The sequence below is a fragment of the Thunnus maccoyii genome, chromosome 17 (assembly GCF_910596095.1).
Source record: "Thunnus maccoyii chromosome 17, fThuMac1.1, whole genome shotgun sequence".
Lineage (NCBI taxonomy): Eukaryota > Metazoa > Chordata > Actinopteri > Scombriformes > Scombridae > Thunnus > Thunnus maccoyii.
In genome coordinates this window covers 23,820,485-23,835,594 of record NC_056549.1, presented here as the reverse complement: position 1 = coordinate 23,835,594, position 15,110 = coordinate 23,820,485, and the positions used below count along the sequence as shown (strand labels likewise).

Genomic DNA, 15,110 nt, shown 5'->3' with positions numbered 1-15,110 from the left:
TTTTTATGGTGTATTTTAATACTATAGACTATATTGTATTACTATATTGGTACTTTTACTTTTGTAAAGGATCTTAATACCTCTTCCACCACAGCTGGGGGCTTCCAGATGGAAAGACTAGTTGTTTTTGTTGGTTTTTCCTTGGATGTGTCATCCATGTTTATTTCTATATTAGTAGATATTTTATAAACTAATACCTGGCTATACCAACCTATTCTTTCAGGAATTTTCTACCTTTTCTATTCTAATTTATTACAGTCATACGCAACAAAACATCTCTCAGACATTTCTTTCACAGTTTCAAGATGAAAAGTTTTATTTAACAATATGACACAAAAATCTTGAATCATTTCAGATATGAAACAATACGGACACACTGCTCATGATTATTCTCCCTATTTCTGACATCATGGTTTAAAATAAAAAAGGTCAAGGCTTCCGTATGAAATTTGTTTGTATTTGTATTTTGGATTTTCATTACAACATACATCTGATTGAATGATCATATCAACACAAGCAAGATAAACAAAATTTAGTCAGTGTACAACAATATAAATGGAGCAAATGATCTGATGTAAAATTAATTAATAAATGAATATTATCTCCTATGATTTGTGACACTGGAAAATGACACAATACTATACAATTCATTTTCACGTGTTCGTTATAGACTTAGTCCAATCCACATGGAGGCTATTTATTATGTTTATCTATGTATTTTTAAAAGTACATAAATGTCATTCACATATAATTCTATGACACAATATTTACATATTTCTGAAAAATAAAAATGTAGATTCGTATTATAAAAGGAAATGTGAAAAAAAGCATAGACAATTTAAATAAGTCTCAGGACAGATAAAAAATAACAGGGCATGCATTGACATCCTTCAGATTCCCATAACAATTAAATTAAAAATATATTTAAATAGAGTAGTGATAAGATACCTACAATAAAAACATTAGTACAGATGTAAGAACAAAACTTTCTTTTTCTTTTCGATGTAGTATTTTGTATCTCAGGCTTGTATTAGAAAACGGTCAGTCTCCAGTTTTGTAAACGTTACATCTTGTAAAGACAGGAGAAAAGGTTTTGACACTTTTCAAGATTTCAAAGCTGGGTTTGACTTTTCTCACTACTTGTCATTTTTAACGCACCTGTAACAAAAAGCGGTGTCATGTCCATCAAGCATAACAAAACTAGTGGCACTTCTCAGTGATTCGTGCTTTCAAAATGACCTTTTTCGCCAAAATCCTTATTTTTTGGTCAAGGAGTTTCTTGCGTGGTTGGAAAGCTGCTCAACACACATGGCAAACACAGGTTCTTCTCCTAAAAGTCTTGCTCTTATAAATACTGAGGTAAAGAGGAGAATACTGAGTTGTTGGGACAAAGGCCCTGGCTTCTCTGAGTGGTTGTCCTCAGGTCAGGCTTCAGGTTGGCTTCTGTCTGTAGTCTGTGATGGCCTTCCATAGTTTACACAGGATTCCACCTCTGACCAGGACAGAAAAACAAACAGAAACAGAGAAGACTGTTAGAGTGTAATATACAACCTTTAGAAACCAGTAACCTTTAGAAATCACACTGTATCTCCTGTAATTCACCTTTTCAAGTACTTAAAGGGGACGTATAATTCACATTTTCAGGTCCATATTTTTATTCTGGGGCTCTGCTGATGTATCTTTGCATGATTTACAGTTAAAAAAAACTCCTTATTCATCTCATACTGGTTCTTTACACAGGCCCTCAGTTCAGCCTCTGTTTGAAACAGGCTGTTTTACTTCCTGTCTTTTTAAGCCCCCCCCTCCTGATGAGCCCACTCTGTTCTGATTGGTTAGCTTCCAGAAGTTGCCCCTCGGCAGACTTCCTGAATTCGATCCGAAATATGTGAGTGGACAACATGAACCCGTGGAACAAACTTAGCAACAAAGGCTATCAACAGACGGCCGTTGCACGAACAATCTGATGTCATCACAAGGAGGAAGTAGAGATAACAAAGCAGTTAGAGCAGGTTAAAGCCCTGGCTTATGCAAGGATAATTTTACATACATTCACGTCATGTTTTGGGCCTTTGACCATGTTTAACATAGACATCCATCATCATAACAGTATGAAAATAATTGATAGCATTTGTCAATTAATGGGTGAAGTGAAATTTTTACAACATACACTCAACATATCACCTTAAGTTACAAACTGAGTCTTCTACATAAAAGAGAGTTTAAATCATACTTATTTAGATACTGTGGATTCAGCCTATTTCGACTGTAAAATGGTAACCTGGATCTATTTGGAAACTTTCAGAACCAGAAACTGCCTAAATTCAGAGATACAAATGTGGTGAGGAAAGCTTCAGCTCACAGATATGTAATCAATGACAATCCTGATTCAGCTTGATCAGTCATCCACCTGAATGTTCCTATTAACACCACCTACACGATTTCTGTAGGCAATTGATTAATCAGATATTAGCTCTTGCTACCACAAGGGGTCATTGTACTGCAAGGCTGCCAAGCACAACTTTAAAGTGAGAACAGGAAAATAAATCAATGACAACTCACGTTATGCAACAGATAGTTGTCACAGCTTCACTTCCATGTTTCTGTTATTCAAAGTGCTTTTCAGCTTAGAGTGTCAGCAAGTATTTTGTGACTACTTATTGAACACAGAAGTGAAACTGTTACCAATCCTGTTAAAAAGACAAAAAAACCTGGTGTATTACCTCAGGCTTAAACTCTTCAGATCATCTCTTGTTACATCGTGGAGGATGTCGTTCAGTGTATACTCCTCATTGAGTATCTAAAGAAACAAAATAAATCAAATAAGTACTTAGAACACATATATTTTACATCAGCTGGACTTAATAATCATACATGACATTCAAGAAACTGTAGAATGCGTTTTACATTATTCTATTGTGTGGTTTCAGCTAGTTATAAATGGACTTTGTAATGTTGTTTGGATGCCATATTGAAATCCTTCTTTTTATTCACTGAGGGAAAACAGTCTTAGAGAGACAAACACAAACTCTAATATCTCAAACATATGAGCGTGTTCTGTATAAGTGGGTCTTTTCACTGTGCAATTATGAACAATTAGCAAATTAAGACAAGGTCCTGCACCAGCAGGTAAAAGCAGAGACTCACCCTGTCTATGGAGTCCTGGTCAGCACCGTAAAGCCTCAGCCAGCTGCTCAGCTCTGGGTCTTCATGTCCCGCTGCAGGTTGACTCGTCTGTCCCTCCTGGCTGCTTGATGACGGGGAGATGTCTGCCGTAGAAGATAGTTAACAGACAGTAAGAAGCATGCACACATAAATATACAAATATATTCATGCATGTACATTCAAACATTCGTAAATATATGTAACTTATCTATAAATCTAATTATTTTGTCCAAATAATAATTATTTCATGGTTATACCACACAAATTAAGGTAGTATCCAAAACTCTACAACAGAGCCGGACCAATACAATCCATTGGCTCATTACAAATACATTAGTACTGGCGTATATGTTGGCAATATGCAATTCGTAAAATGCAACAATAAAAATATTATGGGCTATTTTCGGGTGTATAAAAATGTGTGTGTAAATATTTAAGGATATGTATTTATTTATATGTATCATTCACAATAATTTAATTTGCAGTGATGTTTACTGTTATAGTTGATAAAACATTCTGTGGTTCACCTGTAAAATATCCTGCTGCATACATATTTTAATCATAATTCTTTGATAACCAAATTTGAAAGATCTTTGTCAAAAAATGCTTATTTAAAAATCTAAATTTCACAAGGTTATCAGGTTTTTATTACTCTATTAAATCCAGAATCTGCCAGGCTCTACTTTACAACACTGAGGGCCAAAGCTGGTGTCGCCAGTATGATCCTTTAAAAAGGTACAGAAAAACGTTTTCTCATTCAGAAAAGCCACTATCATCACAGCTTATCATCACATCAGCAAGTCAGGATGGTGTTTACATGTAATCTCAGATCAGATTAGTGATTTACTTTTAGAATTAACAAACACAATTTGCACCTCCAGTAGGTGATGAGACTGCTGTTTTTTACGAGCTCTTTTCCAAACCAGATTCATGTCACAACTTGATTTGCATAAATTACTCAGCGAGTCAGATACAATCTTTTCTCTGCACCGTTAATCATGTGCTGTATGAAGTGTAACAAGCATTTTGATGTATTTATTACTGAACGGCCCACTGGATGGTAAGTGGAGTGTACTCATTGAGCCACAGCTGAATGGAAAACATAAACACAGAGTATTATTGTACAGAGTATTAGTAATGGTAGTAGTAGCAGTGAATTAGATGAATGTACGGACCTGCAGTCTCAGATCGCAGCCTCAGTAGTCTGATCTCCTGCTCTCTCTCCTCCAGCACTTGTTGGAGGATGGCCTGGTACTCTCTCTCCTTCTCCAGCAGCTGTTCCAGCAGTCTGGAGTCAAACAAGCAGGAGGATTTATTTATTTAAGGAGATTTTTATTAACAGAAACTGAATAATGAATAAAGTGACTAATAATACATAAAAGCTGAACACATTAAAGATCTTTGCTTGATTAGTGGTTGATGTATCTAATCACAGTAGATGTTCGTGGCTACCTATTGGTCTCCAGCTTCATCCTGCCTAGCTCCATGCTCATAGAGCGCTGTGCATTATGGGACTCGTGCGAGACGGTGGAACTGAGAGTGCTGACTCCTGACGTGGCCACCGTGTCGTCGTGAGCAGCGACAGGAGGTGCCCGGCTCTGGTTGGTGGAGTTTCTCTCAGGCTCAACGTCATCATCGACGTCCTCCTGGTCGGCCGCGTCGCTTTCTGAGGCCAGGCTGAAGTGAGGCGTCAGCTCTGAGAACAGACACAACTCATCACCTCAATACACAACCCATAATATAAAGAAACATTTGATTTGATGATATTGCCTTAAATTTGTGTTTTTAATAATTGCGGCCAAGAAATGTACTGAGTAGGATGTTTTAAAGTTGAAAAATGAACATGTCACTACTTTCTGGCAGACAAACTATGGAATTGGCTCACATTTACACCAATATCAGTATATTTGCAATGAGCTAATTAACAGAAAATTGACTACAATATAGATAATTTATTGATTGTTTAGTCATTTGAAGTGCAAAATCTGAAATCTTTCACTGGTTCCACCTTCTCACAGGCAATATGAGTTACTTCAGACATCATAATATCATGAGGAAGTGACATACGAAAGCATCTACAACGAAATGTGGTTTTCAGAAGCCAAATGAAATGAAACGAGCAAGCAAAACCATTTTAGAATTTGTCCAAAAAACATAATTTTGACCAAACTAACAGTCAATTGATAGTGCAGAGATTAACAGCGATGGTTTAATTTCTGGTGCAAAATATATTCAGCAAAATCTAAATATTTATCTTAAATATTTATGCAAGATTCTGCAGAAACATGCAAACTGACAGATTCAGCTGCACATTGGTCGTGAAAAGACTACTGTGGAGCTGCATCTACTTCTCCTTTCTCTTTTGAGCTACAGTAATGCTAGTACCCTCAACATACTTATTGTTAACATGAACAGCTCATCTCCTGTGCACACATGGATGATTTTGGCATCATAGTTAATATTTCCAATCCTCTCAAAACCCCCTTTGCCTTTAACAAAAAGCTGTGATTACACCGTCTTCCAGGTCAAACTGTGACTCCAGCTCCTGTATTCATCAGACAGTCAGTGATGCCCTAAGGGACCCATGATAACTTATTTAGAGGTACCCTGCTCGAGACACTGATGATATTACCTGGCACCAGGATTGTGATGGCGGTCTGCACAGCTTTGCGGATGATGTTGTCCAGGGCGAACATCCAGTGAGGCTTGATGTTGTGGTTTCGCAGCACCTTGTTTACCTGAAGATACGAAGATTTTGATGGTCAGAAACATGCATTTGTTGTATTTTCATGCTGTATACATTTCACATTATTGGCGTATTTCATATTTTTTAAATTGACTTATTCATCCATTTTGGTTTACAAATTCTTTTATTCTCAAAACTCTAGTTAAAATGGTTCATACTCCCCCTCTACTCTGAATTATATTTTATTTTATTCTTTCTTTGTCACAGCTGCACATACCAGATTCACCAGATGTTTTATATTTCACTCTTAATTACTGTACTTGTGAAGTCATGCACTGCAAACCACACTATGAATCCTCCCTGCTGAGGGTCTCTCTCTCCCTCTCCTCTACTCTAAAGTTGCCCTGATGACCAACAGGAGGCATCAGAGCTTCATCTCCCTGCACGATTACGCAACACCCCTAACAAATATGAAAACAACCACTTGCTCTTGTGTCATTACATCTGCATAACTGCATTTCTGAGGGGCAGAGGTTTTTAACAGAATGTGCAATTAGTCCTGACAGATTCCCCCTTTATCAATCCACTTAAAGTTCACAAGTTATCTGTCTGATCTTTGTACTGGAGGAGCAGCAACATGGCAGCCTGCTGTTGTCTACAGCTCCTGTAAAATGACAACAATTATACTGAAGTGTTCAGAGCTCCTGGTTCCTGCAGAGGCTAAGAGCACCTCTGCCTACAAATGGAGGATGGATAATAGACAAGAAATCACAGGTAAAGGCGCAGTAGAGTAGAAAATGAGCAGCCTGTGAGGAGAATTACTGCAATAAATAAAGTCTCAAAGTAACAGTTTGGATTGTTTGGGGCTTGGGTTTCATATTTCTAATATTTTGATCAATAATTCATAACCTCAACGCCATTAATTGTGAAATGAAATGTATGTAGGATTTGTCATAATGCATAATTTTAGGTGTTTTTTTCTGTGCATTTCTTCGTGTTTGCTACTTACAGCATCTTGGAAGCCGAACAGCACAACCTGCAGCTGACTGATGGCAGTGCTGTCAAAGTCCAGCTCCAGCTTGAGTTGGGACAGCGTGTTGGAGATGATTTTCCTGTCAGCCATGCGAACAAATTCGCCCAGACTGACCACGAGAGTGGAGATATGCTGAGGCTTCAGCTTCGTTTCCTCAGAACCCTGGAAGGTAGAGGGTGAGGGGAAGAGGAGAAGCTGCAGTTTGTATGAGGGTTTCACATTTGACACTGTAGAAGTGTACATTTGTTTATCTGCCTGATTGTATCTGTCCATCATAACCAACCTGTGTGAGGGCCTCAATCAGGTTGGCCACCACCTTGTCCTTGTCCTCAGTGAGGATGTGGTGCAGGGTGGCTCGCCTCTCGCTGTCCTTCCGCAGCATAAAGAAGCCTGAATCCTTCTCATCGGGAGACGGAGGAGCACTGTGGTCTTCAAAGTTTTCCACTGGAATGCTGAAAATAAAATAAAATCAAAGATGCAGATTCACAGTTTGAATTCAACTGACAGAAAAGTGAATATAAAGTTCAGAATATATGTAAAATGTTTCATTTTCAGTGCTCACAATTCAGTGCTGCTTAGATAATTTGCAGCCTATTCTACATATATAAAAATAAATAAATATAGGTACAGTCTGTATGTGTGCTATAACTAATTTTGTCCAAATTTAGTCAAAAATTAAAGTTAAATCTTAAATCTTCTCCTTTTAAACTAATAATCAAAGTTCATCAACATACTAGTTTTTGACAGCGTAATGCAAAAATTGCAAAAAAAATTGCAAAACAACTGTGTGGTCAAAAAAACAGTAATTAATATGTTTTAGTTGAACATTTTCACACCAAAATATTCCATAAAAACACATGTATCCAGTGTTTCCTCTGAAATGTTGCCTCCCAAGCTGCATTTATACCATCTTGGGACACTATTTGCATTAGAGTCAATTCAGCTTAGCATTTATCAATACTACAACCATCAGCTAACCAACATGACTATATCATGTCAATCTAAGGTGAAGTAAAATGATGAAACGACTGCTATGATCTCGTTCACAGCAACAAAGAAAATGTGTAGGTTCCACTTGTCTAACCTAAGGAAGAGGGACCTGGGCCCCTTGACATCCCTCTCGCTGTAGCACTTGACGCTGGGCTTGAAGATGAAGGGGTTGGCGTTGAGGTCGTTGTCAGGGGATACGGAGCCGTACTCACTGCTGCTGCTGGTGTCCTCCACCACCACCGGCACCGGCAGGGAGATACTGCGGAGGTACTCTGAAAGAACCAACATAAGAGAAAATAAAACCTTAAAAAGGTGCTTGTTGCATAATTCAGACATGAATAATCTTCTGTGTTGCTTTATAGGACATTTTTTCTCTGCGAATCAGGAGGATCTGCTCTTTTATTGCAAAGAGAGCTAAAGCTTACAAGAGTTTCTGGTAATGGCAGAGGTTGAAAGGAATGAAAGTGCTGATGGAAAATGTGCTTCCTTTTCATAAAAGACTAAAAGGGAAACTTCAAACCTGATTTCACATCCTCAAACTGATGCCAAAGAAGGGAGCAGCAAATTACAGCCATTGTGTATAAATGATGAAACAGGGCTTATAAAGACATCCCAGCATTTGGACAGAAGTCATGTTGTGCCAATGTCTATTTTGAGTTCTTGGAAAGGGCAGAGTCGTATGAGACAGGTGGCAGAAACAGAAAAAAACCCTGTAGCCTAGATACTCTTCAGGAAAGCAGGCAGATGTTTCATGGAAACGACATCAAGTCCCCCTAGTGGTAAATATGTTGTAGAAGAAAACAAAGTAACTCACCTGACCCTGGAGACAGAGCTGGAGGGGTAGAGAAACATAAAATATGTGTCAGCAGTTATCAGAACATGATTTCTATGTAAGACAGATAGAATAACATTCCCAAGTAGGCAGTGAGGCACAAGCTTTTAAGATTTTTTTCACATCTGTTGTTCTGGTGCCAGCAATCGTGTTAATGTCACCGTTGTTGGGCGGAAACTCTACAAAAACCCGAGAACATTCTGAAATCAAGACGATGGACATTAAAGGTGTGATCATACTTTTTAGGAGAAAAAAACAGATACTGTTCAGGTACATTTAAAGACACAACACACAACAGCCATAATACACAGTGACATTTTTAGGATTCAAGTAACATCGGCTATCAAACTCCTGTTTCCTTGAACTCAGTTTCATTGTGACTGGCTGATCAAGGCCATTTGCATTAGTATAAAGATGTTGAACATTTCTCAACTCTCTGTCTGCTTTGCTTTAAAGGAAGAGTGACATTTTAGGAAGTATGCTAAATATATGTTTTCTTGCAGAGAGTGCAGAGAGAGGATTGATACCACTCTAAGCTATTGGTATTGATCTTCATATCTAACTCATAAAAGCAAAACAAGTTTCCCAACATTTCAAACTATTCCTTTAACTTATTTCCTGATGTTTGTGTTTGCTTTCTTATACCTTTTCTTGTTCAGTTAATACTGATACTTTCATTTTATGTGAACCCCAGGAAACCTACGGCAACCACTGCACGCAAGCCAATGATGAGCCAAATTAAGAATAAAGCAGAAAAACATCAACAAAGTCTTCTCAACTATTAACACAAACCTGCTGAACCAAACTGAACTGAACTCACCTGTGAAGTTACCCTTATTCTTCTTCTTACGGCTGGTGACGGTGAGGAACTCGTCCGTGAGCAGGTCGAAGGCGGTGGCTCGACGGTCTGGGTCGGGCTCAAAGCAGCGCAGGATGAAGGCCTTGGCCTCCAGCGACATGGACTCTGGGATCTCTGGATGGATCTTAAACATGCCCACCTGCAGAAAAAAGGGGCTTTTAAATACATTTTTGCACAGGAGGAGGACTGTGGATTTTGGCCCCCATCACTTCCATTGTAAGTGCATTATGAAGGAATCTTGCAATGATCAGTATGAACAGGAGGTATGATTACAGCAAGAAAAACCTGTTTCAACGTTCATTCGGGCTCCTGACTGTTGTTTTAAGACAGACTTGAAAAATTGTGAACCCATCATTGAAGTTCAAAGTAAAGTTTGGCTATGAGACTGTGCATCAAGCCTTGCTGTAGCTTCGGGCAACAGTTGGGAGCAATAACGATCAAAGTTCAAGCGTGAGACTCATGACAATGAGAATGCTAGAAATTCCCATCGTTGCTGTTGAGGAATGTTGACTTAAGATTAACAGAGAGATGCCCCTCCCTTGAGACATTCCACGAGGATGAGTGAAGAGTATATAAAGACTGTTACTAGTTTGGAAAACTTAATATAGCAAGTGCAGACATAACATGAGATCCCTTGTAGAGATGAAGACAATGTGATTACCTGCATATTCTACAATAGCTGTCCAGAAACTGGGAGGACATCCCAGTTTCTGTTTATCATTTGTGTGTTTTGTTTACTCCAAGGTATATTCAGCACCGTAACATACAGTAAGCCTCCCTGTTTAAACGACCTTTATTTAAATTACATTGTATGGAAAAATCCATGATTCGGAGCTTTGAGAGGAGTGCTATAATGCTTTCCAGACAACCCTTAAAGATCTTCACTGTCCGTAATGGGCTACACATGGCTAAGAACAATATTCGATTGGTGTGCAGCACTTTACGTTTCCATCCAAAGCAAACACACACACACAGTAAATTGAGATTTCAAACAAAGACACATGCACATAGAAACTGGAAAAAATTGCATGAAGGATTCTGTGAAGGTTCCACTCAATGAGCTACACAAGCTTGTTTGTGTTCAAACAAATGTTCGTGTACACACAATATTTGGAGTGTCTACTAGGGATGATCGTGTTACAGCTCGCAGGGTTTCCTAATGTTAAGGGAACAAATATCCATTGTGTTAGGATGAATTGTAAATCCTAATAATAAATAAAATAAACTAAATAAACTAAGGTGGTGACACAATACAGGTGCAAACTGCTAATTCAAAGGTTTTTTTCCCATAAAAAACATAACATAATGACATAAAAAGGGGAACTGATAAGTGCAGACACCTTGCTGATTATTTCATTTGATGGAAAATTTCTAATGAATTTAGAGGGAAAACAACTAAAAAATTACATAGTGAGCATAAGACAATAAATTAATTGAAGACGGTACATTTTAATGGTCCAGACTGGTGAAAAATACATTACAATTGCTACTATTAACAGATTTTCCATATTTTTCATACACCAGTCCAAAAGTGGGTCAGTTTGAAGTTTGATAAAAGTTGGTGGTGCTATCATGGAGGTCTAATGGAAAAACAGCTGTGCACAAATAGTATCTTTAATCAAGAAAAAAAGACATCAAGTAGACTGGGGTGCTGTTAGTGTTGGTCATGCTAACATGGTGGTAACAAGATAACGCTGTCATAAGGCAGCGTTTCTGTCTTGTCTTACCTCCTGCTTAAAATCACTAAAAATGAACACTGTTTTTTGATATGTGTGCAACCATCTACTATCTGTTATCATGTGACTGAAGTTCCACACTTTGGACATGTGATGAAAACTGAACCAGCTTCTTGAGCAAAGTTCATTTACAGATAATTCTAATATTAGCTCCTGCTGGATGGTAATGTAGCTGGATATGACCATCATTAGGGGTCTATAATGGGAAAAGAAGATTACATAGTATATCAGTTGAAATAACACAGAAAAGGAGAAAATCAAAGAATGATTACAAAAGAGGAAAGCAAAAAAAATTTTAAAAAATCCTTACACAATGTAGGAAAATATTTTTCCGTTTTAATTTATTATACCTACTAATCATAGCATGACTTTTGATAAAAAGCTCTAACAATTCTAAATAATCAACAGATCTTGCATGACTTCCAGTTTATCATTTCTGTCAACTGGACTGAGCATTTAATATAATGTCAGAGATTTGTTAAACTAACTGTTTGATCTTCCTTAGAAATCTAAAAAGGAGAAGCATTAAGTTTGCCATCAACCTCGTGGTAGAACAAGTCAGAACTTAATTCAGTTTCCAATGCAGTTTATTATTGGTGCGTTGCAAAACAAGATAAACAAGATGTCCTGGCTTTTGAAGTTCATGCACAAATCAGATATAATAACCGCAGGAATGTGTTGGTAAACTCTTGATAGTCAGTTGGACAACTTAATAGTTAACTTCATCTAGAAAATTGTGATATGTATATCTGTATGTATATATTTGTATATAAAATATCTTGTATATCAGCTCTAAAACTAAACTCAACACATCCTCTGTTGAAATGGCAGAATAGCTGTGGGCTATTGGCCTAAACTTTCTGGAAGATGCCTGATAAAAAACAAACAAAAAAACAAACACATTACCCAGTGGGATGATGGGATCTGTGTCTCTCACCTTGAACATGGCAGCCTGTGGTTCCCCCAGTTCATAGAAAGGTGGTTTCCCAGTTGCCATCTCTATGATGGTGCAGCCCAGAGACCAGATGTCTGCTGGCTTGCCGTAGCCCCGAGGACCTTTGTCTATAATCTCAGGAGCCATGTACTGTAGTGTGCCTGAAAAAGCAATAACAGCATAATAATAGAGTAAAATGTTTGTAGATATGTAGACAGATAGCTGATGGCATTATCAGATATATTCATATATCAGATATATTAGAATCTGCATATGTCAATTTATTGTTTGATGGTTTTTGGCAGCTCCTAGGTTGTCAATCTTTATATGATTTTGATATGATTTAATTCTGATCTTGATGACACTGTTGAAAAAGAAATTTGTTTTTCCTCCCTGATCAAATAAGAAGAGTTAAAGAGCCAATCAAATAAATAAGTAAACAAATGAATGAATGAATTAATAAATGAGTAAATGACTGACTGTGACTGTCAGAAATGAGCAGGAAAGTAAACTTTAACTTATCTTTCTTACATGCTGTCTACATGTGTCAATAAAAGAGACAAAAGTGCTTCAAACGTTCCCTCTGCTTCAGACAACATAAAGGAACTTTTGCTATTTGTGGCCAACTGTTTTTCTAACTGTTCCAGGTTTAATACTAAGGAGGAAATAACAGTTGTAGATTAACTTTCTTATTTGGGACAAGCTATAGCAGCTGTGTCTACAAAATAATATTTAACTGTACTTGAATATATTTTCAAAGTGACAAATATCATGTGACCTTGAACCTGATGATTTTTTTCGGTATGTCGTTTATATTCTTGATTAATTGATTAGTTGTTTGGTTTATAAAATGTCAGAAAACGGTGAAAAATGTTGATTACTGTTTCCCAAAGCCCAAGGTGACGTCCACAAATGTCTTGTTTTGTTTTGACCAACCATCAGCAACCCAAAGATATTCAGTTTATTATCATAGAGGACTAAAGAAACCAGAAAATATTCACATTTGAGAATCTGGAATTGTTTTCTGAAAAAATGACTCAAAATGATGAATCATTTATCAAAATAGTTGCAACAGCATATAAAAGAACCTCGGCTAAATGCCCAAAATAACTTGCATTAAGCCTAATTATTCTAATTATTCATTACCTCTGTCCTGAGGTGATGACACAGTTTTTCAAATAACCAGTCAGGTTACAAAAGCTTTGATCGGGCTTATGGCCTTGTGTGAGCAACAGCATGTTGTTAGTTAATCTCAGCTCAGTCCAAAGTAATATTTTCAGCTCCTCACTGAAAGGACTCTTTTGTTCTAATAATAGCCTGCTGCGTATTTGCTGCTTTTAAAAGCCTGTGAATTGAGCTAAAAACAGGCAGTGACACATTTATAGCAGACCTGGGCTATAAAAAGGAGTAGCCCAGTTTCCTGAAAGAGCTCCACCATTCAGGGTAAGTCCCTGTTTGCTCCAATCGGCTGCCAGATCGTCTAATCCAAGAGGTCAAACTGAGCTGTAACTGGCCGCTGTGGTGGGGGACTTCACACGGACACTAACCTGATGTGGCTGCAGATTCATGCCAAACCCAGTGTCTCTGAATAGTAACAGTCAGCTATTCTCAGTAATATCACTTACTGGTCAAAGAGCTGAGACTGAATTACTGCTCTGAAACGGTGACCGCCAAAGTTTACAGTTATCTGTATGGGGTTACCTCACTGCTCAGTTTCTTGTTCTTTCATAAAAAAAGCATGTTTTGTGGGTTTTCAGGAACTTAACACACATCTCAGACATTCTTTGAGGGGTTCGTGCAAACACGTAGATGGGAGTAAATCAACCAGTGTGTACCTGTGAAAGTCTCAGTGCAGGGGTTGATCCCGGCCAACCTCTTAGATGTGCCAAAATCTGATATCTTCAGGACGCCACTGTAGGTGTTGATGAGAACATTATCTCCCTGCAGATTGAAAAGACATCTGTTATTAAGCTACACCCATTTGACTTGCGAAAATTCCAAGGCAATGATGGCGCTGAGATAACATGAGGTGCCTGTAGATCTTTGAAAACAACAAACAGCAGGTTACAACACACCGTGTGGGAGGACGACGGCTTCCCGCCAAAACAAGGTGATTAACATTTCTGTGCTGCTAATGACGCTTATATGACCGCCTTGTGAAATCAAGCAGAAGGCAGAGGTGTGTTGTGGACACATGAGTAAAAGGCTGCTGACCCTAATGACTCTCTGTGATGGGAGTCTTATCACTGTTGGTTTGTCACAACTGAGATAACAAATAGAGCCTTTTATTTAAGAAAAAAAGGGGAAGTTAGGATTACTGTTGTAGCCAAAGAGCTGTAAAGAAAATGCTGAAATGTTGTGAGCAGCTGGGATGCTCTCGAAAGGCATTTGCACCAAATCAAATTTACTGTGCATGCAGAGTCACAAGGAAGGAGTTTTCAGTGAGCAAACACTGAAGCAGATTCAACTCAAACCGTCAATAATTTTATCCTGAAACTTCATCTTGTTTCCAAAGAATCTAAAAAATGTTCCAGACTTGAGATTCTTTACTGTGTGTGTCTGTGTATGACTGTGTTTGTGGTTTTTGTGTCTGCAAACTCATTAATATCTTCGAGAGCATTTTTTCTTTCACTGTTGCATTTTCTTGTATTTTATTTAATCATGTACATGTTTCCTGTTTCTGTACGTATTGGGTTCACAATTTTTCAAGAATGTCTTAAAACAACAGTCAGGAGCCCAAATGAACACTGAAATATATTTTTCTTGCTGTAATCATTCCTCCTGTTCATACTGATCATTAGAAGATCCCTTCATGATGGCCAAAATCCACAGTCCTCCTTCTGTGCAAAGATGTATTTAAAAGTTTATCTGAAGCTAA

General features: G+C 37.9%; 1 protein-coding gene across 4 annotated transcripts in view; it reads right to left on the bottom strand.

Moving 5' to 3' along the window:
- Positions 1–286: 286 nt before the first annotated feature.
- map3k5 (mitogen-activated protein kinase kinase kinase 5) overlaps positions 287–15,110 on the bottom strand; it is a 72,766-nt gene continuing 57,942 nt past the window's right edge. For all 4 annotated transcript variants that reach the window (XM_042390612.1, XM_042390616.1, XM_042390614.1 and 1 more), the window contains 13 exons: positions 14,068–14,173; positions 12,236–12,393; positions 9,524–9,701; positions 8,686–8,703; positions 7,966–8,143; positions 7,165–7,333; positions 6,858–7,043; positions 5,795–5,900; positions 4,615–4,858; positions 4,338–4,450; positions 3,145–3,266; positions 2,721–2,797; positions 287–1,492 (listed from right to left, as the gene is read on the bottom strand). In XM_042390612.1, coding sequence (XP_042246546.1) covers positions 1,432–1,492; positions 2,721–2,797; positions 3,145–3,266; positions 4,338–4,450; positions 4,615–4,858; positions 5,795–5,900; positions 6,858–7,043; positions 7,165–7,333; positions 7,966–8,143; positions 8,686–8,703; positions 9,524–9,701; positions 12,236–12,393; positions 14,068–14,173 — 1,716 coding nt within the window. In that variant the 3' untranslated portion in view covers positions 287–1,431. The remainder of the gene's footprint in view (positions 1,493–2,720; positions 2,798–3,144; positions 3,267–4,337; positions 4,451–4,614; positions 4,859–5,794; positions 5,901–6,857; positions 7,044–7,164; positions 7,334–7,965; positions 8,144–8,685; positions 8,704–9,523; positions 9,702–12,235; positions 12,394–14,067; positions 14,174–15,110) is intronic.